At 30.7% G+C, this 25944-nt stretch overlaps 1 protein-coding gene across 6 annotated transcripts; it reads left to right on the top strand.

The window, feature by feature from the left end:
- The first annotated feature begins 361 nt into the window (after positions 1-361).
- Positions 362-19179, top strand: LOC121126118 (uncharacterized). Of its 6 annotated transcripts, XM_040721422.2 has the most exons (6): positions 362-545; positions 787-1195; positions 5415-6737; positions 13330-13532; positions 18141-18299; positions 18363-19179. In XM_040721422.2, the coding sequence occupies exons 4-6, from the start codon at positions 13371-13373 to the stop codon at positions 19086-19088; spliced, it is 1047 nt and encodes a 348-aa protein (XP_040577356.1). In that variant the 5' UTR covers positions 362-545; positions 787-1195; positions 5415-6737; positions 13330-13370; the 3' UTR covers positions 19089-19179. The 6 variants fall into 6 exon arrangements, with proteins under 6 accessions (XP_040577356.1, XP_040577357.1, XP_040577358.1 ...); XM_040721423.2 differs by lacking the exons at positions 362-545; positions 787-1195 and having other exon boundaries at positions 6602-6741; XM_040721424.2 differs by lacking the exons at positions 362-545; positions 787-1195; positions 5415-6737 and adding an exon at positions 13243-13258.
- Positions 19180-25944: the final 6765 nt, after the last annotated feature.

Genomic DNA, 25944 nt, shown 5'->3' on the forward strand with positions numbered 1-25944 from the left:
TAATATTAGAATCATACATAGTATTTTATTTGCAACTGTATTATAATTTATTATATTGCTAAGTTATATTTTATTAAAAGCGTACATTTGTATTTCTATGTCATAGCAAAAAAAAATCTTTATAGAAAAAATGAGATGGTCTGGTATACACAAAGATCCGACGAGGGATATACAAGAAATCGTATTCCTGTCCTTTTGAAAATAGAACACACATATGTATGTATATTATGAAATATCTATGAAGTGAGACGAAGTAATCGACAGCTGACAACAAAATACATAGGGTATTTTTCTGTTAGCGAGGTAACACCATGGGAGACATTCTATAACATTAAAAATAATCACAACGGAGGGAAAAAGAGGTGTATAAGGATTTAATTGAAAAATGAGGACTATTCAGGAGTTCCCTTCTAATAAGCTGAGTGTTGAGGGTCTCCAGTGTAATATAAAAGTGGGCCATGCTTGCTTGTTTTAAATTTCCTTATAGCAACGATACAAAGTTTTCAGGATGAAGGTTTAAGAAGCTCCTTATCTGTCCTTTCGAGGTAATTCCAGAATGTTGCATCTATGCCCTGGAAGTGGTATTAAAATTGAGAGGTTCATCATTACCTTTAAAGTGAAAGAGCCTCAGATAGAAATAGGCTCCGCGTGGAAAATATACACTCCAGAAAGGCTCTTCTTTGAGTACGGTCGATAAAAGTTCTTCAGGGATCTAAATTACTCGTTGCTCATCACCTCATATTAAAAATGCTTTCTCAAACTAATAATTATTATTTTATTCTATAGGAGAGAACATGGAAGTGTTGAGTACCTACGCATGAGTGTATATGAAAAACTGGGAGTAACATTAGGGATTTGTTGATGAGTTATCTTTTATATTATTAAAGCAAAGTTTGCCTATTTGTCGACGCATAAAAACACCGGGCAATTCTGGTTACCACGACACCAATTTGAGCTCTGTGCCTCATTATGTTTCAAAAAATGGTCAATTATACATTTTTAATAAACGTTTTGTATTACGTTGACCTATAGCCATGACTCCTCAAAATTTAATAACCTAACACAGTGACCATTTACAATCTTCGTACCAAGTTTGATCGAACTTGATCTATAACTTTTGCCGTAATCTGGGTGACTAACAAACAAACAGAGCCAAAAACATTACTTCGTTACGGAGGTATAATTCCTAGTCATGGTAATGATGAAAACATGAATTAAAAATCATTTTACGATTGAGATTTTGCAGTTAAGTCACGTATCTTTTGAATCATTTCCCAAATATATAACTATCATTTTATTTGAGCCGATTGATAATTATAATGGGTTGTAATTGGCTCCGATATTTTACTCCGAACACACAGCCAACAATACTGCAAAAATATCTTATTTCTGTCATATGAGGAGATGTGAAATCTATATTTGTCGTGTGATTCACTATACATAGAATCTCATGTTTTTATTGCACACATCACAACAATTTCCCACTCACGTGAAAATGTTGTATATTTGGTGTGTCAACCTAAAAACAATATTGAAAAAAAAAATCAAAGAAAAAAAGAAATTCCCATTTTTACTTTATACAGCTTGATATTTCATAGACATATTGGAGTCAACTATAGGTGTATTATTCACATTTGTGGGATAGGCTAAGATACCGAATTTTTTTTAGTACGATTAAGAACCAGTATTTGATTTATGAGATATACTTCCAATAAAATATCTCAATTCCCATTATTTTATTGTGACTATCAATTTTGACTACTTTAATTGCAATTCGCAACACACCAAAAGGGCTTATAATAATATTTTTTTATAGAAGTTGACTATAATCTATCAAAGAATACAAATATTGTTTTTCGATTTTGGATGTTCTGTTTTGATATTATTTAAAATTCAAAGTAATTTATTATTCAATTAACTAAATAACTCTTGCAAAGACATATTGAGCAAATTATCAATTGCATTTTCCTATTAAAACATTTAGATTTTTCAACATTTATTTCTAAAATGATATAAAATTCCATGTATCGTCACATTTTTTCTGATTAAAAATTTTATAAAAAGTCATTATATCATTAAAATCCCAATTTACGTTTTTATTTCATATATTAATTAGTACATGCAACCTAATATTTCATAGACATATTGTAATCAATTATAGGTTCTGTATTCAAATTTCTGGGAGAAGTTATGATACCCAAGAATTATAAATATAGTTTAAAATCTTTATTTGATATAAGAGACTTATAATGGCCCCGATATGGTCCTTCAAACAGAATCTGTCAATTTATATTCTTATATAGGGATGTCTTAATTGTTCCTACTCGAGTGGATCATGAACGTTTTTTAATCATATTACTTTGTAAGCAAAGTAATAGCGAGTGACTTCGTCTTGCAGCAAAATAATAAAACTCCCTAAATGATTATTTAATACAAAATACAGGTGTATGTTATTCATATAGAGGCTGCTGTTAATTGAAAATTAGGAAGGAAGACACTTTTTAATGTATTTATGTTGCAAGCAGAAGCTACAGACTGTCACACCACCTACATTACATGTTAATGTAAGTTTGTTAGTTTGCTCATGACCTATTTGTTGAAGGAAATGTACGATAATTCGTCGAAGAATACACAAACTCAATTTGTAGTAAAATCAGCTTTTGTGTTGACGGACAACAAATATTTCTAGTGACAACTGTTGATAATTAAACTATTTCCTCTTGTTAGGATTCTGAACGTTGATTTACTAATTGGAAAGTGGGAGTAAAGGATGACATTGCCTCATTACCAATTGAGTCATTTCCCCTATTCTTTTTGAAGGTGCAATGACGATCTTGCAATTTTAGGGTGACTATATTTTCCTTTCCAAAGACAGAAGCGTTATTTGACGGTTTTAGGGTTTAAGGGGGGAGGGATTATTGTGAATACTTTAACATTTAAAAATATAAGAATACCCAAGTATTCATAAATTTTGATTCATATTTATTTTGAATATTTTTTTGATTTTGTTTATTCAATAATGTCAATTTGAATTTTATTTTAAATTGAATAATATGTCTGATTTTTGATGTAACCCATCAAAAACCGGGCATATCCTGAATTTTTTTTAAAGTCCTTGGACGGAGATAAAAAGTGAACATATAAATGGAAAAGTGTACGGTTGATCTCCTAAACTCATATTAAATCTCATCAACTGTGAAAACCCTTACTGTTTTTTTTCCTCCTTTAAGGCTGTACTTATGAACAAAAAAAGGCGAGCATGGAGAAGAGATCTTGTCTCGAGTAATTAGAGAGTTGATGATCTCCAAGAAATAATCGTGTTTTTTTTCCTTAGAGCCGGGTTTTTATATTACTTCATAAAACTCGAATTATCATTGACCAGTTTTACTTGTGACACATCACTACTAATTAGTATTTATCCCACATGATTTGGGGCCTTCTTCCTTCCCCTTCTCTCTTTGTAAGAAAAGTTTATAGAGGCTATAAAGATTTTCATGTTTTTATTATATGTCTCCTGATATGTTGAACTTAAATAATATCGCACTAAATTGTGAATATTTCTATTATTAACTAATAAATAGTCCAACTCTTTAGAGTAATGACGAGATTGGCTATAATTAACAATTTATAATTAGTGCCCTGAGTGTTCATCTACTATAATCGAATCAAATCCCACTACACACATCCTAAATAATCCAACAACTTGTAAGACTAATGACGTACACTAATTGACAAATTATATATGGCCTTTTTTAAGGAATAGTCAAAAGATGCATTATAAACATTGATGTTCCTTCGGTAAGTAAAAATACAAAAAAAAAACAGAAAATAAATGTAGGAAAACTTCAGAATTTGAAGAATGTTTTGGAGGAGAGTAGATTAGCTGTCATGACGTTTTATTAGATCCGCTGCAAGTAGTCGAGAGAGGAAGGTAATAAACACAAATCCCACTCCATATGTGGCAAGAACATATAGGCTGATAAATCCGATGGCAATCCTCAATTCTGCTCCAAGTCCAACAAGGAATACCAGTTATTTAATCCGGAGTAAACCCTCATTGTGCCTCTCCGTCTTTCATGAACACACGCAATAGTCACATTTTTATACTTAGATTTTCCCTTCTCAAGAATTAAATAATAATTATAACAGCTTTGAATAATAAAAATACTATTCAGATTACCCAACGAAAAACGTTACTCCCGCTTCATAGGACATACGTTATACACCACTAATTATGTAGCAGTATTGATGTTAGGGGTGTAATTATAATTTTATATTTTGTACAAGTTGGGATTTTTGATCTAGTTGTAACTTGTATAAGTAGATTTGTACAAGTTACAACTTATTTGAGGTTTTATGAGGTTTTATTTAATTATAACATCAGTCATTTCAATTACCAAGGAATAATGATCATTTGATCAATTCAAATTAAGGATTTATGGTTATGTATAAACGAGTTATGTAACTGTGGGCATTGCCACTTAATAACGTGCCACATAATAACTTTTATGAATTAGTAATTGAGGCATAAGCATACTCAAACGTAGATACTCTCAATTTATCATTTAAAAGTATTCAGCTCATTTTTTGGTTGAGACTCGGTCCAAGACCAAAATTTAATAATAGTCCAAACCTTGACTATTTTTTTCCATCTCACTATATAAAGAATTGGTATATCAAACTTGATATTTTTACTACATAAAATGAACAAATTCCTAATAATAAATCTTGATTAAACTCCAAAAAATGGCTTTAAAAATAATTAAAGACTTAACATTTGTATTGAATAATATTTTTTGATAATGAGAAGTAGTGATATTTGGATATAATCATAATAATATGTATTAAAATCCTTCTTCTTCTTTTTTTTGGTCGATTAAGTAAGAAAAAAATAGGATAATTAGAGAAAAATATCTTTCTTTCCATTGTAACATTTAATTTTTATCTAACATATGGAAATATGATTGATATAGATGGTATCACTTCTTTTTAACACATTTTAGGGTTAGATATATAATAAAACTAGCAAATACAGAATTGATTTTTGAAAGACAGTCCTTTTATATATTGATCCTATTGTGATTGTACATCTTACTATCTTCCTGAATATTAATGAAAATAAGAGGTCCATTTATAAAACTTGGTTATTTAGGCTCTCAAAATGGCCAACATCTACAATGCCGATCTTTTTATTGACATTGATATTACGTCAAATGAAGGCGTAAAGGTATGAATAAATGTTTAGGGACTTACAATATTAAACATACCTCCTTGTAAAAATTCAATTATGATTCAAAGATTTTTAACATAGAAATAGCAAAAGAACTATACATTTTTGGCATTCAATAGTTCATTATTTTACATAATATTAATTAAAAAAAGGGGTTTCATTGTTATACAACTCTGTTTTTTAGGCCCCCAAAATGACCTAGATCAATAATGCTGACATCACGTGAAAAAGATGAGATAGGGTTTAATCTTGAAAGAAGACGGACTTGACTCAACCAAAACGATAAAGCGAAGATTTGCAGAGGATCAGTAACATTTTATAGGGTTTAAAATCGTAGCTTCTTTGACGCATATTTTGGGTAATATGTTTATTTATTTATTAATCGACTAGTGGCTAAGGGTGCTCTGCAGAATATTATAAACTTGTTGTAACACATTATAAAAAATAAAGTCAATGAAACATAATGATAACAAACCCAAAAAACGAAAACGATTTAGAGGACTTGGGAGCAGGAACACACAATATTTGAATATTCCATAGATGATCCATATATTAATGATGAGGTAATTTTTGACTATTCTAATTCAAATTAATAATATATAAGTATAACATGATAAAGTTCAAATACCTTTACCTAAATATTACTCATAAAAACATAATAATCCTATAATTATAATAGATCAAAATGAAATGATATTATTAATCTATAGCTCGGCATTTGAATGACCAATGTTGTAATTAAATCATGTATTTTAAGACGAAGAAATTGGTACTTGTACAATTTGAAATTCTGACAGATATCTCAACTTATACACAACATAGATATTGAAAATAATACAGGCAAATTGATTTTTATTTTTTAATAGAAATATATCTTTAATTTATGAGCTCATTATTCGTGATATTCGGTCATTTTTTCCTAATTAAATCACCCATAATATTTAGATGGTAGTAATAAAACACTTTCCTAACCTTTGACTCATGGGGTTATAATCAACAGGCAGTAAGAAATGCTCTTCTTCAAGGATATATATATAACATAGCACATAGTATTTGAGAGTCAAATCTACTATCAAATTTCTCACTAATAGGGAAAAAGGAGATTATGAGCTCTAGAAGCTGCAACAGCAACAAACATGCTCAAAAAGGTGCTTTATCAACTAAGCAGCAGCTGCTTGTAGATTTTGGTCCATGCGCCTTATTTTTTCTTTTTGCTATTTAATTTCTTTCATCTGCTTCATGACAAAAAAAAAAAAAATGGGAAAGAATGAGAAAAGAATAAGAAGAAAAAAATCCAACAATTTCAGTTAGGGAAATAATAATAAAAATATTAACACATCTGCTACTTAAAAAAGAATCCATTTCTGACCCGAAAAAAAATGGAATCCAAAACATCAGTAATGTTCTAAAGTTACAAGAGTGAGGAGAGACAACCAAGAAATACCGTGTCCTACAGTGGACATTCTTCAACAAAGTGATCGAACTCTGCAAACAGTTTCGAAGATAGGTAGGTGAGAACTTTATATATTTAAGACCTAAGTCATATATATCTATATATATATATATAATTAAGGAGATTGACCCTCCTTCTTCTTATTAAAAGGCCTTAAGGCATTATTCATTTACTTTATTCGCTTCTAGTCAAATGTACCTTTATAGTTTTATAATTATGCCCAAATTTATTTGAAAATTCCTTTGTGATTGTTTTAATGTATTCCCCCAATAATGTTTATAAAATTTTGATTTATAATTAGAGCTGTAAAAAATATGACTTGGAAATAGTGTGATATTTTTTGTAATTGGTTATTTGAACGGATTTTTTTACATTCCAAAGTTTTATCATTAATATTTATTTATTGATTGAGCACAAATAAATATATAGTGATTATTACCATTGCGTCAGCTCAAAAAAGATAGATAGTAACAATGACATTTTACTTGGGGTTATATCATGTTGGACTTGAGAAGTATTAAGGATCTACGTCGAAGTGATTTGTCTGGCCTAGCTATATGTCCTTTCTATATACAGATTGAGATTTGTGCTTAATTCTTTCTAGTCATGGCTGCATATAGCTGATCTAATATAAATGTCATACCAGCTAAACTGTTCTCCAATCAAACATTCTTCAAATTGTCAGGATATCCACCTTCTTTTTTTTGGTTTCTTTTATTTTTACATACACCCCCAATAATCTTACAAATTCGATCTATCACAATCAACCTTATTTATTTACAACAATTAAATAACATAGCTTCTTAACCCTTCCAACCTTGAGAAATCCTTTTCTCAAAACTATTAATTGAATTTTTCACAGAAATGAAAATTCTGAATAGGCCGAGTAAAAATCAAGACTTTACTTGTCTTCAACCTGAAAGTCCAAACATTACATCTCACCCCCCTTATCTTTTCGACTATACAACCCACTTTTGACGATTAATATTATCCTCATAAATGAAGACGATTTTGTTTTTGTTCATCTGCGACGCCATTCCTCCATTTATTTCGTGTTTGTAGACATTGCATATATTCCCAGGACCATTGTTTCCGTCGACGACTTACATACTCATATGTTAGGTCATATTTTACACAACTCTGCTTATCACGTGTTCACTCTACATTCAATATTGCATCCTATAAATTAAGGACTTATAAATTGAAGCTAGGTATATAAATTGTAGACGGTTTTGAGACACATAATTTAACTTGAATAATACACGGATATTTAATATTATGTACATATTAGTGTTAATTGGACACGTTAACATTTTTGAGTTCAAATTTTTGAGCTCAATCAATATAACCCTTTATTAAAAGTTACATATTATATTTAGTGTATCTTTCTTCTTTTTAACATAGTATTTAAATCATTACTTGAGTAGTCTGAGTTTTGATGACTATTCGATTTAAAGTAAAGATCATTTACCTCAAAAAATATTTCGGTGTAGTTCCCGTCATTTGGTCCTATCTACAAAATACGGGAGGGGTTTTGAAATTGCAAATACCAGCAACAGAGCTGTTTGTTAATGAAAAATTCTTTAGATGGAGGGTTGCGTTATGAAAATCGAGTTTATTTTTATCTCGCCTATTTTTTAGGAGAAATTGAAGAGTGAATATTCATTATTTAGGTATTTTCATTATTATTTGAGTAGTGAACTTCCTTTTCTATTTCATTCAATTATATTAAAACTGGAAAAACTGAGGAAAGGACCATTCCTAGTTCCTAGATAAGGTAATAGACTTCAAAGATAATTCCTAGCTAATACAGAGTAATGTTGATACTATAATGTTTAACTACATCGGACCAATTTAATAAAAATTAAAAAAAGTAAATCTTCAAATGATCAATTTACAAAAAATAAAAAAATATGTACTTTAAAAAATAAACACAATTTTCATCACTATCTATGTGTATAGAATTATATGCCATGGAGGTATTTACTTTGTAAGGAGGGGGAGTTAAAAAAAAGTATACCAAATAGGAACATGGGAGAGAGGAGGGAGAAAAAACGCAAAAACAAGGCTCCTTTTTGACATTTGTCGACTTGAGTAAAGTATAGTTGTTGTTTTTTCGAGTTCAAACAATACCCGAGTCCAACACTCTTTATACTATATACGCACTGGAAGAGCCTACTAAGTCTGCATATGCACATAGATACTTGTATAGTAGTCTGAGTGTTTATTTTTTGCATTTAATAATTATGTCTACAACAACTTATTTGGTTGAAAAATAATTTCTTTATAATTTTTTCTATTAATATAACTTGTAGAATAATTCTTTTATTATATATATAATTTCTTGGAATTGCATCCATAAAACATATGTCTTATGTTCATCCACGGTTTTCCCGCCTTACAAATAACCCGTCATACAAGTTTATAAAAATCTTCATTTATGTCAGTGTAACAATATAAGGAAATATGTGGTAGAGATGTGATGTGTTAACAATAAAACAATCTTAAACACAACTCAAGAAAAATAAACATCCAAATTTAATGGCCTACAATTTTTTTATGTATATTTATGATAATTTACCGATGAATACAAATGTACAGGGCCCCAAATGAACTAGTCACACAGAGAAGTAATTTTATAATATTGCTTTTAATTTTGAATATTAATTGAGAAAATGCAGAAATTTTATTCAATATGGCCGCTTTTAGTCCGAACAACATACCTAAACCTCTTGAAGGTAGCTAACATGCATAGTTTCTTCTGGGATATCCTTCCAGGATACATCTGCCTCAGTCATTAACTGATTCTTATTTGTCCTATGAATTGCATTAGTAGAGTTGATAAATCCAAGGAATTGCAGTTTGTTGTGGAAGGAGGACTCAAAGTCCTTTGCCCAGGAAAGATGAAAATTGGCTAAAAAACACTTTTGAAGAATGTTTGCTATTTGTGCTAGGATATAGTGCCCCCATTAAATTCATTCATGATTGTTTTCTTGTTGAAGGGACTCATATTAACTCATATTGTTCCTCTTTTTTTTGTCGGATGTGCCTTTTTCATTGTTGAGGAGGGGGTGCACTATAGTTCAAATTCTTGAGTATCTTCAATCATCCCAGTTATTTGAATACTTAGCCTATAACTAACTCAAATAATCCTATGAAATATGGGCTTGTATGTATATATGAAGTAAAAAAATATATTTGGATTTTCTCTTTTCTTGATTTTTGTTCAAGATTGTTTTTATGTAGGCATATATGTACAAAAAAGAAATATAATTCTGATTTAAAAGCCGAGGGATTGTCTATCTATAAAATCCCTTATATTAATTGAAAATTTCTTTAAAGACTAAAAAATGGGGGCAAATCTTTGTGTATATGTTATCAATTATTATATAAGTCCGCATAAATTAAATTATAAACGTGTCAAAACGACTTAAAAGTCATGTAATTCTTATTATTATTTTTTTAATAATAAAAAAACTTGGCTGTGCCTCCAAAATCTTAAGGGATTCATCATTTTGTTGTTGTAGTTGTTTTTCAACTCAACTTCTTTTATCTTTTTTTTTTTTTGGAGTAGTTCCCTCGGTTTACATATTACGTAAGAATATAACTTTTGCTTACAATATGGAAATTATTATAATGATGATTTTATTTTTGAAATGAATGATGTCATTTTGACTCTCCTTCACCCTTCTCCCTACTTAAAAGTCTCAAAGGGGATTATGACTCACGATAGGCATATATATAATATACTTTATATTATATTTGCATAACTTGTATACCCCGAGAAATAATTTGAATCACAATATTACGTACCTATGTACTTGAATACAAGTTGTAACCCTGGATAAATAAATACTGAGAGGGAACAAGATGTAAAGATGATTAAGCAAAAGTATCAGCTAACAAAAAAATGTAAAATGTGTTTTTAAATTTGTTTGTTTTCTTAAATTAATATAATCTGCAATTCCAATTGGATAAACGATATATAGCGTTGTCATGTGACGTCAGCATTGTTGATGGCGGCTATTTTGAGAGAGACATAAATAACACAGTTTTATACCAACTAAAACCCTTTTTTCATTCATATGAAGGAAAATATTAAGCTATTGGATGACAAAATGGGACCAACAAATGAAAAGACTTTAGCCCTTACTCTCTATCAAAAATATATCCATATATTGCTCAGTTTTAACTCATATCTGAACCTAAAATATATTCAAAATATATTTTAGTTCATCATTGTACAATCTTATTTCCATAGTGTTGACAAAAAAATGACGAAAGTAATCGAAACAAAAATATTTTTCTTTAATTACCCTACTTTTCTCCTCCCTAATCAATCCAAAACAAAATTAATTGTTCAAATTTTACAGTGTATCGACATAGATCCCACATATTTATATTTGTCAATGATTCAAGCTACACTAAACGTTCCATATACATATTAAGAGTGTAATTTTTGACTTTTTTATCGACAATAACTCATTGTGGATAATTGTATAGGGCCGTGGCAGATTTTAAAGTTCAAGGATCTAGGGTTACATCACGTCTACATAAGTATGCACAACCTACCAAAGCGGGGATATTAATAATTCAAGATGAAATGATGGCACTAATTAACTGCTGCTAATAGTAAATAGTTAGTAAACTAACCACACATTCAAATCCTCAAGATGGCTATGTACCGAGTCTTGTAAACAACTTACCAATAGTAAACAACACTTTTAAAATTGCTGGTGTTATAATACTTTAGTACTCGTAAGATGTTATGAGTAGTATTTGATTCGTCTAAAAAGACTGCAGTCCTTCCTGATTCATTTTGTCAGTCCTAAAACGGTTCTTTTATGGCAACTACAACAACTGAAATGGTGTAGTTACTAACTACGTGATTACCTGTTGAAATTTCATCATAAACTCTTTTAAAGAGACAAAATACCTTAAATTTAAAGTAGGAGGGTGTGGCTATAACGTATAATGCTAAAGTATTATAAGTTATAGCTATATTTCAACAAATTCTTCAATCAAATAGCTAGGATCGAAGAAAATAAAAAGATTTCTAGGACCGTAGGACCGAATATCGGTCCTTAAGATTCATGAATCTTGAAAAAAACTGGGCTTATTCGAATAAGACTGAATGGGGAATATGTCACTGATTAGGAATGGAAACCTAGGAGCGATCCAACACTACATATGAGACGTATAAATACTAAATTGTACACAACATTTTTTTAAACTTTGTCGGGATTTTTTTATATTAAACTCATCCTATACAAGGTTTTATGAAGGACGAATGGCACATTTTAAAAATCGAGTGAACTAGAAAAATAAATTGAAATGAGACCAAATCCAAAATATTTTTTTACCAAAAAGATAAAAAATATATTTTTCCTTCCAAAAAGTCCGAAACATTAATGCTTTATTTTTTTCAAAAAATGTCAACCTATTTGTCCTTTAAGCCAATACTCTTCTTTTTTGAAAATCCTAAGATGGTCACATTTTAATAAATAATAAACATCAGCAGCTAGAGGTCACTCAAAAGAAGACGTCGAGGATGTATGGTGAAAATGATTAGATATGTCCCATTAACTAGAGTTGTAAATTTTCGCCAATAAAAAATTATGTAACCGTCAATCTGATTTTTTTTTTTTCTTTTTCATTTCATTTACAAACCTCTCATCATTATTATTTATTTCTTCTTGGGGAAGGAACATAAAAGTATAAGGTGTGTGCACTCATGAATTAAGAAAGTAAAACTGAGGGTTGGTTGGTTGGGGATAAATAAGTATACGTCCTTGTTAGACAGTAGAATTGTGTTTCGGTATCGGGTCTATGTCTTTTGATAGATACAGAGTGTATTTTGTGTTTATTCCATTCTTTTTCTACTAGTACTTGTTTGTTGGTAATTTAATTAAACACACCAACAAGATGACAACAAAATAAAGTCAAGCAATGTATCACTGTGATACCCGTAGGTTGAGGCATAACCGTTAAAAAATGAGATAAATGATCTCGCAACCTCATTAGAGCTTGATATTAATCTCTCTAAAAAATATACATGAAAAGTGTGTAGTTTTTTTTTTGTTTTTTTTTTGAAAGATGTGTTGATAGTTATCGCATGAAATGTTCGTTTTTTTAATATTATATTATCTATTAACTACTCCCTTCTTGCCTGCTTGGAACACCATCGTTTGCCTTACAAAGTAAAGAACTTGGGGCACGTGATGTGTTTTTCTTTTTTTCTTTTTTTTTGCTCTAAATTACAGCTTTATATTTATATACTTTATATATACATATATAATCTATGAAATAGATCATTCTTATGCATGTTTCTATTGTTGAAGGATTACCCCCCTCCCCCAACTGCAGTAATTGTTCTTTTGCAACAATACATTCATACAACCTCGACCTCAAGGAATGAAAAAAAAAAGAACTCAAATTTCGTTCTTTTTTAAAAGAAATATACACAAAATGAATTTGTGATTGAAGTTTAATATAATACACATATACCTAGTGATTGATCACTAGTTATTTAAGAGCTTTACTTCAGTGTGGGTCTCTCTCTTTGATTATATATAGTAATTTATATTTATAAATATCCACACTAACGGACCAATATTAATTCAATAATCATCTCTTCCATTCTTAGGACGCCAACGTAATTAACAAAAAATTGACAATCCATACAAAATGACAGCTAAAGGTGATACTCTTAAACCCTGCATCAAAGTCGTGGCATCTCCATTACGTCACAAGAAGAAAAAGTGCAGTATTGAGGCAAATTATCCACTGATTTCAAGGAATTTAAAGCATCCTGGAGGTTTTAGAAAACTGCTACTTAAATGTCATCAGGTTTGTGTATTCGTATATTCATATTAATAGAGCTGTGAATCATAAGCATTTTTTTAGTATGTGAGTTATGTTATAGGGGGCAACTTGAGGAGTGTTTCTTTTCTTCTAAAGCTGTTATCAATTTTATATCATTCATGAAAAGAAAACATCTCAGTAAACAGTATAACTAGGAGTGTATGTGTGTATTAATGACGTTGAGTAACGCTGAGGACTTATATGTATAAGTGTGAATTTGGGCCTATGTCTTTGCTTGATACAGAGTAAGACTTGTGTTCATTTTCGTCCTCTATCAGCTGTTTGCACCTAATTCAATTAAACATCCTGACAGCTAAGCAGCTATCCTCTCAAACATTTTTGAAATTGTCAGAGTATTTTTTACATATCAAAAATACTTACGATATACAACCATATTCATCAATGTATGTAGATACAGTGAAACTTCTCTTAAAAAACGTTCATTTGTAGTAGTTAAGTAATAAATATCACAGAATGCAAGGCATGCAATTTACTGTACAACTTTGAAATTGGGGTTATGAATTTAGATGATAACGCGACATGTCTGCGTTGTTGTTGTTTTTAATTTACTTACTTAAGTCACTACAAAAAGGTGAATCAATATTTAACCTATGGACTCAGATATTGATACAAGGACATCAATTAATTATACTTAATTCCCATGTAATAGTAGGTTATTTAAATTGCTTTAGACGTGATAGCAAGTTCTTTTTTTCATATTCTCTAATCCTTGCTCCAGAAAGGGAAAGTCAGATAAAAAAAAGCTCAATTGTTACCCAATTATTCTTTATAACTGTGGTACATGTAATTAATAGTTGGTTATTATTCACAACATAACAACAGCTAATTCATGTGCAACTTTCATAACAAAAATAAGGGCTGAGAGAAGTAGAAAAGGACAGCTGACATAAAAGTACATGTGTTAATAAGAGTTTTTGATGTTTTGCATACGGCGTTACATCACATACATAGTATTGTGTTATCAACTGTCGATTTTTCTTCTTATATCCTCTTTATTAGTGCTCTGAGTGTTGATTGACGTTTGCATTTGAATTTGCCGCTCTTTTGTTAAGCAATGAGTAATTTCCAATAATTATAACTAATATATAATAATTTTATTGTTTGAAGAATTGGCCAAAGAGGCAACAAGACGGTTGAAATAACATCATTTATTCAACCCTGATCAAAAAATAGAATAGTTTCAACTTAAGATGAGGCTTTTTTAGAGCGTGAGGAGACTTACAACTTTGCTGCCAATATTTGATTTTTTTGTTTTGTTTTACTTGTTTTTAGTGTAATATAGTGTTTATTAACTAATTTAAAAAAAAAAAATAATATGCAAATGTGAATTTTGGGATAAAGGGATGAAAAAAAAAAAGAAATATTTTCAACAAAAGGCAGCGGTTTGTTTTCCAATAATGAAAATATGTTGTCAAAAGTTTGATTATATTCTGTAATAATTAGAAATAATTCATTAAACTGTCAATTCTTCCATGTCCTAAAAAAATCATTAAAAACAGCTTAAAATTAGTTTGTTTGTTTTTTTGTCAATCAAAAACAACCAGATCCTTCCTAAAGAAGGTTCCTAGTTTTGTTGAGTCGGTCTTTATTTAAGAATGAGGTTCACAGTAAAGTTCCACTTGTCGTCCGTTAAACAAGGTTAAAATGTATCCCTTGTGACGTCATTGAGTTTTTTCCCCTTTTTTAACAACTCTGTTATACCACAGAATAAATTATACAATTAAATAAAAGTATATATAACCCTACCAGCCCTCAGTGGTGATCCCAAGGAACATGGTCTTAAGGACCGGTCCTAAAACTTGGACTGGAGCGAATAAATAAGGACCAACATAACATTAATTCCTTATTTATGACTCAAATCTGCAGTCCTGTCCACTTCAGTCCTGTATATTAGTTCTCAGCTGTTAAAGTTCAGTCCTTGATGACGTCAGTCAAGTTTATTTCTTCTCTTGTTAATCAGTACTTCTAGTACTGACAGTCCGGAGGACCGCTCCCAAGGATTGATACGATCGGAGTCCTAAGACTATACTTTACCGAGTAAAAGGTACAATTTCCTAGTAATAGCCCTGTAGGGATATTGCTCGTAATACAAGTCATTATTGTCCTTCATAATATATAATACGTATATTCCAAAAACACCTCTAAAAATAAGGGTTTACTGTAAATATTGTATAATATGTAATTCTCTCCCCCTGTTTTTATAAATACAAAAATGGCTTTCATCTACCCTCTAATTACTTCTTGCACGAACGTTTGACGCATAAATACATACTTAAGGCTTGTTATTAACTGCGTTTGAATGACTCTCGTCTTTTCCCATCCATCCCATCTGCTCCATCATCTTTTACAATATGTACACTATAAGTAAACAAAACAACGAATGTATTGATCCTTGAGGGCTTTATCTATTGTAAATATGTAGATCCCAATGAGTGACATATTTTTTCTCAACTCATATTCATGTATGTATTGTATATATTATTGAATTATGGCTTTAATCAAGATCTACATAAGGTTAGTTACTTTTGGGAGAAAATAAAAGATATTATTTGAGTCCTACATACAATGATATTTTTATAATATAGCGCTTAGTGCTCGCTCATTTCATTTCATTTGAGGCATTCTTCCTCCTGCGTGTACCTTCTTCTTCAGTACTCTTCTGCTCGTCTACAAAGATTTTTTTTTTTTTAAATCTTTACGTTTTATTCTTGGAGTAGTGGTAGTTGCTTGCTTCTCGCTTACTTACTTGTTTGGTCTAGTGTCAAATGCTGCACTCTTGACGTATGTACGGATTATGAATCATTGCTCATAATTTGTATTCTTGATCAACAACATCGTACTCACCTCATCAAGGAAGGATCTGGAATTGGAGGATTAGTTGATAGGTAAATAAATAACATCATGTTCATTGTGTGGTGAGACAACGGAAAAATCAGGATAAGGAGAGGAATGACTAATTTTTTTTTTTCTCTACACCATATCCAATAAGAGCCCAACATTTAATATATAGGGTTGTAAATCCTAAGCACTTTTTACCCAGCGAGTGTTTTTCTTGTTGGGAAACTGCACTGTGTTTTTTATTTGCTAAAGATGTTATTCTTTCACTCTTGAGGAGAGAACATCCAAGTATAAAATGTAATCACAAGTGTGATTGCTAATGAATGATGGAGAGTAGTATTGTATCTGTCTTAGGACCGGTCCTTATACTGTCAGTTCTAGAATGGATTAAAACAAGGAAGAAATAAAGTTGAGTGACGTCATCCAGGACCGAACTTTATAACTTTGAGTACTTATATACAGGACTGAACCCGACCGGACCGATACTGACCTGGACGGAACTGCAGTTTTCAGTCCTAAATAAGGACTGGCACAACACTAATAGAAAGTAACGCTGAGGATTTGTATTATAAGATAGTATTTTTCTGTTGGACTCAGAGTGTACTTGAGGATCGATAATGGATCTATGTCCTGCTAGATATTGAGTGTGATGTAGATATAAAAAACTTAGCCTGATAAAAACAAGGGACATTTTTTGAAGCCGAAAGTTAGTTGACCAAAACAATGGAAAACATATTTATTTATACATCAATCACTCCAGTTCCTCCAATCAAAACGGAAGAGTTCCATAAAGAAAAATATAATTAAACGTAAAATACAGTGAGGATGGAACATAAAATATTTGAAGCGTCCTCTATTTTGTTAACATGTCTATTTATTGCTACTAAATTATGAATGTTGTGGCCTATTTCGAAGTAAATATATCAATAGATTTATCTTTAATTATGAAAGGGAATTTTTGCTACTTTAACTAATTGTAAGTGCAACTTGTAATGGGCCTACAAATGATGGATCAAAATAATTTGTTGAAAGAAATTGACAATTAATTCATTGAAGAATACTACTTATGTAACCTAGATTATACATTGATAAAAGTCATTCTAGGTTGTTTATGTGTTGATGACCGGAATATCTTAGTCTTTTGTTTGTGTGAAGTTACTTCAATCACATTTTGATAGATCTATAATTAGATAAGTTTTAACACATTGATATTAAAAAGATTTCATTTACTGCTCTCTATATTAAATCTACTTTGGGGTTTTCCACTCTATATATACGAGCCTATCATCATAACACTCTATTTGTAAGAATTATAAAATGGTGAATATGTACTACAGGTGTACATATATCTCCGTCATCTTTATGATTACTAATAAACAACTGTGCTCTGTGTCTCTGTTTTTGTTCTGATAACACAAAATAAAGTGCTCTTGTTCCATAGTACAGTAGTTAGTAGTTACATTTTGTATATCGTCACATGCGTATGTGTATAGTTTCTGTAGAGAATAATGAGCAGCGAAGAGTTCAGAGTACAAAACCTCAAAGAGGTAGTAGTATAATCATTATTATTTTTATCCTTGTGGTTGCGTTTATATTATATGTTCATATAGTGGTAGAAATAATATAGTGAATAAATGCGTTTTGACAATATTTAAGTGAACATATTCGGTTTTTTTTTCTTTTTGTAAAATATAATTTTCCTATTATAAACTAATTATTATATTGTATTTACAGATGGAGTTTGAAGTCTCAACTCTGAAAAGACGCTTCATGGCATCAAAAGACAACCAGAAGAAAATGAAAAAATATATGCAAGAACAAAGAGACAAAACTTATGATATCATTTCCACAGTCGCTCAAGTTCTGGAGCAGAAAGAGAATCAAATACAAGAGGTAACGAATCCCCCAAGTGTTTGATAAAAGAACATACCCTTATATATTTTAATCTTTAAATAGCTCCATACCAAGAAAGAGTCTGAATTGTCAAAATTATCTCAAGAGCTCCTTTTCCTCCAATCCAATATGCTTAAAGAAAAGTCTCGACTTGAAAGCATAATTTCTGAGCTCTCAACCAAAGTATCATCTCAGGACAATGAGATCAAAATGCTAAAGAAACAGCTTCACCAACAAAGATCACATAATAACACAACTCCGACAATTAATTTACGGAATGATTCTCCAACTTCGGATCTAGACACACACTCTCCCTCGAGTGAGGAGTCCTCACCAAAATCCACACTCTATAATAAAACAACTGAAAATTCAAAGATATCCAACCTCAGAGCATCGTTCCTTTCAAATACGATTAATGGCGGTATTGAGAATATAAGTAGTAGTCTTCAAATCAAGCCCTGTATATCCTCGGGAAAGCCTCCTATCCCTAGTCGTGTAGGAGTGAATCGTAAAATAAATCTACGACTGAAAGATAAAAAAGTGATCAGTGTAAAGGATGAGGGCTTCTTTAGTAGCTATGAGGAGTCCTCGTCTTATGGCGGATTTAATCCCAAATCAACTCCACATCCCGCTACAAAAAGAACCATGTCATTTCAACACGAACCAAGAGTTAAATCCATTTCAAATTTTGGAGCTCTTGAAGAGCTGAACGTTACCTCTACTCAGCTACACGGCCAGCAAAATGAGAAAACACCGACAACGATTATACGTTATTTGGACTATTTGTGATTTCCTTATTAGATATTGTCTCTTTTGTTGTTATTTGTTATTCTAGTCATAACTAAATATTTATATTATAATATATACAATACATAAAGGACCCATACGTGCATTTTTGAAAAGCCAAGCCACTTATTTTTATACAATTTGCTCTTATTAAAATGTACAAAAATTTATATAATAGGTATAGTAACAAATAATCCACTATTTTTCCAATAGATGGATTTAGTAGTATGTATCTCGCATTGTATAAGCGTAATTGATTTACTTTAGATGGTGTTAGAAAGATAAAATTTAACACTAAAAGAACTTTTTTGGAGTGTTTTTTGATTGTTTTAATCAGTAATATTGTTTGAGACGCCTCTAAGATGGACACCAACAAATAGAAAACGCTCTATTTTACAGTTTTTCTTCGATAAAAGCAAAAATGCAAGCGAGGAGGCTTAAAAGGTTAATAGTCTTTATGGACCTGATACTGTGACAGCCAATCATGGGTAATTAGGGTTTCGTCGATTCCGTTCAAGTAATTTTGATGTCAAAGATGCACCACGCTCTGGAATGCCAATATTCGAATTCGTGGATAAGTATTGGTAATGGTCGAATCTGACTGTTTTGATAGCCAAAGAAATAAACATAAATTGAAAAAGAAAAAAAATCAATTAAAAATAGGATATTTCTTTTTACTAGTTTTGTCAAACTGAAGAGGAAATTTTCTTTTCCTGAGTCGTTGTCATTATTATTTAATACCTTATGAGTGAACTTCCTTATTCTATTACATATCATTGATGCATACGAAACTGGATTGAACATATGCGTGTACTTATAACCTCATAACCCTCAGGAGTTGTTGCGAAATTGTATTTGTAACTTTTTTTGTCCTCAGATTCGGATTGAGGGTAAACATCGAAGCAATTCTGGCCCATGTCCTTGTTTATTTCTATCTTCCCCTTTTCCTTTGTCACAGCTGATGTAATACAATGTAATGAAAACTAAGCTGCTCTCCTCCGAAATATTCTTAAAATTGTGGGTTTCACCATGTTGATTTCCGGGTTATTTTTGTTTAAATGCCTAAAATACTTCAGATTAGCATCAGTGGTAATTAGCCAATGTCGCTTCCCCTACCAAACTATTCAATTATTGTAAAACTAGAAAGATTATCCGGCAACAATACTTGCAGTTATTAGGCGTCGATAACAAGACACTAAAACAGACAATGTTTGCTTTAATAATATAGATATCTATTCGCCCTTTTTTTTCGTATGACATGCTGAGCTTTTACTACATAATCATTGCTAAACTTCATCTTAAGTCACATTACTTATTTTTATTTTTATAAATGTACACCTCTTTTCTTTTTTAATATGGGGTACTGAGCTTTAGCTACACACACTTGTTGTTAAAACAAACAAACGTTGCTCTATAGATCATATAGATTATAAGTGCTTGGAATTGTTTACTGATTAAGAACCATACCAACTGCTATTTTTCTACGAGACTATTATTGTAATATTATTTCTTCACAATTTTTAAAATGAATAAAGAATTGCATTTATGTATATATATTCATTTGAAAACCATTGTCTTAAGCAACCTTAGATTTCAGGGCCACTGCTGGAACTTGGGGTACTATGTACTCTCAGTATAAGGTAGCTGCTGCCTTTTTTAATTTAACTAATATATTTTGCGAATTTTCTGGGGATCCTAGAAATGCATAAGTGCCTGTAACCAAGCTAATCATGTATAAAAAAGAACCATACATACTAGAATAAACACTCGGTAGAGCGCAAAACCGACGACTTCAATTGATTTTTATATCTCAATTTTTTTTCGTAACAAGTTTGAACAAAATCGATTCGTTACTTTTCCCATAATTCTGTTGACTAACAAACAAACAGGAGAAAAGCATAAAAATGTAATTATTACAAAATCAAAAAAACATAATAAAACATTCGTAATCGGTCGTAATTGGGTCAAATATTATCACTTGGAATAGTTTGTCAGTTACCTGGAGGTATGATTCTATTATCTCATGTAATTCAATAAAGGTTTTATTTTGAAGGAATTAAAGGGCGTATAAATACGAGTAACATTCCAAGGCCACAATTATAGTCTTCATATAAGGGCCAATTCATTTGATTATCTCCTCTACTCGGCTATATGTACCAAAGTCAGCGGATATAAGGAATATTCATATATCAAAATTGTAATATAATATTGATATGTGAGGAAGGTTGTATTAAAATATTATGTATAGTCATAGATAATATGATGATGGACTTATCATTTGCAATGTCGTTAGGCTTATAAATAGATAGATGACGATATTTGACTGTTCTTATCAATATATATATTTTTTTTATTGATAGTTTTTTGTTTTTTTTTACATAAACTTGATCGATATAAATGTTTGTACATATTTTTGACAAGAAACAAAACGACTTTTATGATAGATAAGAAATTTATGTGTATGATTCAATGGTGAAATTCCGACTTGCAAAAAATGATTACCTTACATTCATTTTTGATCGCTTGAACGGGAAAACATCCCTTTTAGGGATAGGATTTTGTAGAGAAACATTACAGCTGTAATCTTTTGATCAAAGATTTGTGAATGAGTGAACATTATCTACATATATGTTTTTTGTTATAATATCATTCTTTTAAACATTTTGTCTCGACTTTCCTTAGAGTCTATTTATTTATGATGACCTGATATCAAATATTAATAACACATGACTTCTATTTTATTTCTTCAAACGTCTATCCTCGAATTAAAGGATCAAATCCTTCAAAAAGGAGGGTAATTTATCGTACAAGAAAGAATCCTCCTTTCAATTTTTGCAGGAGAGTATAATATTTTGATATCATTGTCAGAGTAAATCCAAAGTTAATTAATAATTTCACAAATTACTAGAGTTGTATAAAATATGACCTCCCTGTATGTGAAATAAAATGAATAAAAAACTAACGTCCTCACCCCGACAATTTGAAAAAATGTTTTAGAAGAGAGCAACTTATTGGTCAGGACGTTTAACTGACCGCAAATATGAGAAAAAGGAAATACACTAAAATCCTATTACGTATCTCATGACGTTACATTTATTGCATCATACAACCTCTCATCTAAAAATAAACCAAAAAAACCAAGAAATCATTTAGTAGTTAGCCAAATAAGTCAATCATAGCAAATTGTTGCTTATCTCTCATATACTTCCAGACTATCACTAGTATTATTTCTTCACAATTTTTGAAATGAATTAAAAATATTTCGTAATATTAAAATCTTACATAGTATTTTATTCAATATTTTATTATAATATTACTATGAAATATTCTATTAAAAACGTAACGATACATTGATATTTGTGTATGATAACCAAAAAAAATTCATATAAATAATGAAATGGCCAATATACATAGATATTAGGTACAAGGTAACACCGTGATCGAGCAAGAACAGAGACCGGAATTACTCCAATGTCGAGATACTCTGAGTCCACCAAGGACATACATTCTACTTATAAAAACCCAAGAAATCTTTAGTGTTATTCTCCGTCTTACAATCAATTTGTTACCTCTATATTTCATTGCAACATTTTCTCTGAGAAGAAGCAAAAAAAAACCAAAAAAAGAACCCAAAATCATTTTGGTGAAGTTAGTCCTTTCTGTCCAAAAACGGAATTATTATTCACCAATGGTTGTAAATTCTTCACAACTTGACGAGCCAATACATCCAATCAGTTTTCAGAACACTGATTATGAGAAAGGAATAAGAAACTAATAAAATAGAATCGATATATTTGTGTTAGGAACTTAACACCTTAACTTTATAATTAAAAGTTATTTCCTTAATGATAACAACCTTGGAAAATCTTCATATTGCTAACTATAAAAAAATATTGCAGTGGTTAAGGTCATATTTTGTACAACTCTACATATTACATTTTAATAAGTACATTGAAGGTACACTTCGAAGAAAGTAAATAAATAAATAGTAAATTGAGTCTGAAGGCGTACGTACACACCCAGGGTAAATGTTTTATGAACATGATAGGAAGAATCAAAAGAATATTTGATATTGAATCAAGTCTCCTCCCCCCTTCTCCTCTGTAACTCAAGGTAATCCTTATACAATGAGTCCATATAGATTGTAGTTGGTATACCTATAATAATGTACGTATTGAATGGTTCTGTCACTTTATTTAGTGACAGATTCATTTTGAAGGTTTTAAAGTAAGGAATAACAACATCATCACGTTGTCATCCTTTAATATTTGTTGTTATTGGTGGTCGTTTTTACTTTTTTTAAATGTGTGTTTGAAAAAGGATACTATGGATTTTAAATCGTAGGTAGTATTAATATTATATACACCGTACAATGGATCGATAATACAAGATTGGGAAGTTTTAGGTTACAAAGACTGAATTATGTGTCGGCTCAATAGAGAATACAAATGTTGGCCATCAACCCAAAAGCAATTTACAAGGATTTTTCTACAAATCGTTAATTTGTAGAAACAAATTATCCAAATCAACCCTTTAGAGGCGCTGAAAATCACACGGAAAATAGCTAAAATGGGATTGTCAGAATAAAATAATTACAAATTGACAGATTTTATACGAAAAGGTGTTCTGAAAAGTTTCCGACCTCAACGAGAAAATGGGAGCACTCGTAAATAAAAACTTGTCACATTTATCTAATATCTGTCAACGGTGAATCACCCAAGTTTAATCCATTTTGGACATGCAATTGTTATGTAACAGTCGTTTGAGTGAGTTGACGTGCATGCTTTTGTAAAAATGGAAAAAAATCGAGTATCGAGCTGTCATTAAATATTTGTATTTTGAAAAAGTAACCTTTAAATAGATTCAAAGAATAGCAGACATATAAAGGCTTGTTGAATTAAAATTTGACGCGTTTAAGTCAATCCAACTCGGAGGGAACAGAAAGTGTCTTGTGAACAATTATTTTGGAGAAAAAAACGCCGAGTACTATTTGGAAGGATTACAGAGATTGGACCATCGATGGGAGAAGTGAGTAGAGATTCAAGGAGACTATGTTGAAAAATAAATTTTTTGAAAAAATATCATGCATAGGTCTTAAACTTTTCAGACTACCCTCATATAAGTCATTTACATCTAATAAAGGTTTTAAACTTCAGCTAAAATTTTTGGGTATATTAATTTATCTCACAACTTCGAATGAAAAGCCCATAATTTGCACAAATATGAAATACTGGACTGTATTGAAGTATGTAAAAAAAAATTAATACTGATTGAATCAGATTAAAAAAGTAAAAATTTCGTAGTATTTAAATAAATAATTATTAATACATTATCTCGGCAAATCTTATTAATTCCAGGAAGGGTCGTTGACCCGGATCTGAAGCACGGTATAAGTAAACTTGTATGAACTGAAAAGATCCAAGATACGAAATCCCCACCGGCTTTGAGTACTCTAACTTTTACTGATCTTAAAAAAGAACTGAGAGATTTCTTGGATTTTAAAGAGGTTAGAATATTACTAATAATCCTAGTCCAAATAAAGATACTATCAATATTGAACTGAGCATCTCTATTCGTCTTGATTACTGCTTGGAGTGATATCTACATAAACAGTTGCATTGCGCGTTTGATTAATCCACACGGCGTTACATCACTAACAAAAAAATGTACAGTGTATTTGGTTGTCAGCTGTCGATGTTATTGATAGAGTTGAGTAGTTTGTAATGATTTTCTTAATTATTTAAAAGGTCGTTGTGGGGCATCTCCTTCTAAAGTAAGTATTTTAACCTATGTTTGGTATAAATTGTATTAAAAATGCATAATAAAATAGTATCTATGAATTTAAATACAAATATATTATTTTCCCTGTAGTAATTCTATTTTTAATGTTAAAGGGTCTCTCCTTCATAGCAGTAATTCATGTTCTCCCACCAAAATCCTATTACAAGCAGCTGATATTAACAAAGGTCTTAATCCAGTTGTACCATATGTCTCGCTTTCGCCTTCTCCTCACGTTCTTTTTTCATTACAAACTACTCAGCTCTGATTATTATTGAATAAAATTTACATAATTGGATGAATTGGCTAACTACAAATTGATTTGAGCCCTATTTTCTGCTTCTTTTCGGAGAAGAGATTGCAAAATTCAATATAAGTAACGACATGCCCAAATTTATTATAATAATAACCAAAAATTGTGTTTTAATAAAAATAACATTGAGCTATTCCAGTAATAAAATAATTGTAATCCGAATCTTATTTTATTAAGGTCCAAACTTCGGATATAATACTCATAAAATTTGAAACAAGTATCCGTCTTATTTTAGTTTGAGATCCGGATCCCAATATAGGTTACACAAAACTTACTAAAATATTTACGGCTGAAGATCCAAACCGACTTGGATCCAAGAAAAATTATACCGGTTCTATCTTCAATTATACATGTCTTCTTTCACCTTCAAAACTCTGGGGCTCTGGTATTTCCTGAGCATGAAATTCATCTTATCACAGGGGATGAGGAAGAAAAATATGAAGTGCAACACATTATCTGGCCCGTCAACACAATAACTAGCTGGAAAGATTTTTCTCCAAATTGAGTGTGGATTATATTTGTATTCTTCTACGAATTATTGTTAATTTATATCAAAAAAACTATTCTTATTAACACTTTGTGTGGGCTGCAAATTGCAATTAAAGTAAACAAAATTAATTGTCACAATGGAAGGACGAGAGATTGACCAATTTAATTCGAAAGGACTCATGTGAGGGCCAATATAAGTCTCTCAAATCAAAGAATGATTCTAAACTATAAATAAAATTCTTAAGGATCTTAACTCATCCCACAAATTTGCATTATAAG

Source organism: Lepeophtheirus salmonis, chromosome 11, assembly GCF_016086655.4.
Source record: "Lepeophtheirus salmonis chromosome 11, UVic_Lsal_1.4, whole genome shotgun sequence".
Taxonomy (NCBI): domain Eukaryota; kingdom Metazoa; phylum Arthropoda; class Copepoda; order Siphonostomatoida; family Caligidae; genus Lepeophtheirus; species Lepeophtheirus salmonis.

Coding starts and splice junctions, on each gene's coding strand:
- LOC121126118 (XM_040721422.2), top strand. CDS start 13,371: ATGACAGCTAAAGGTGATACTCTTAAACCCTGCATCAAAGTCGTGGCA. Junction 13,533..18,140: donor TGCTACTTAAATGTCATCAG/GTTTGTGTATTC, acceptor TTGTATTTACAG/ATGGAGTTTGAAGTCTCAAC. Junction 18,300..18,362: donor AAGAGAATCAAATACAAGAG/GTAACGAATCCC, acceptor ATCTTTAAATAG/CTCCATACCAAGAAAGAGTC.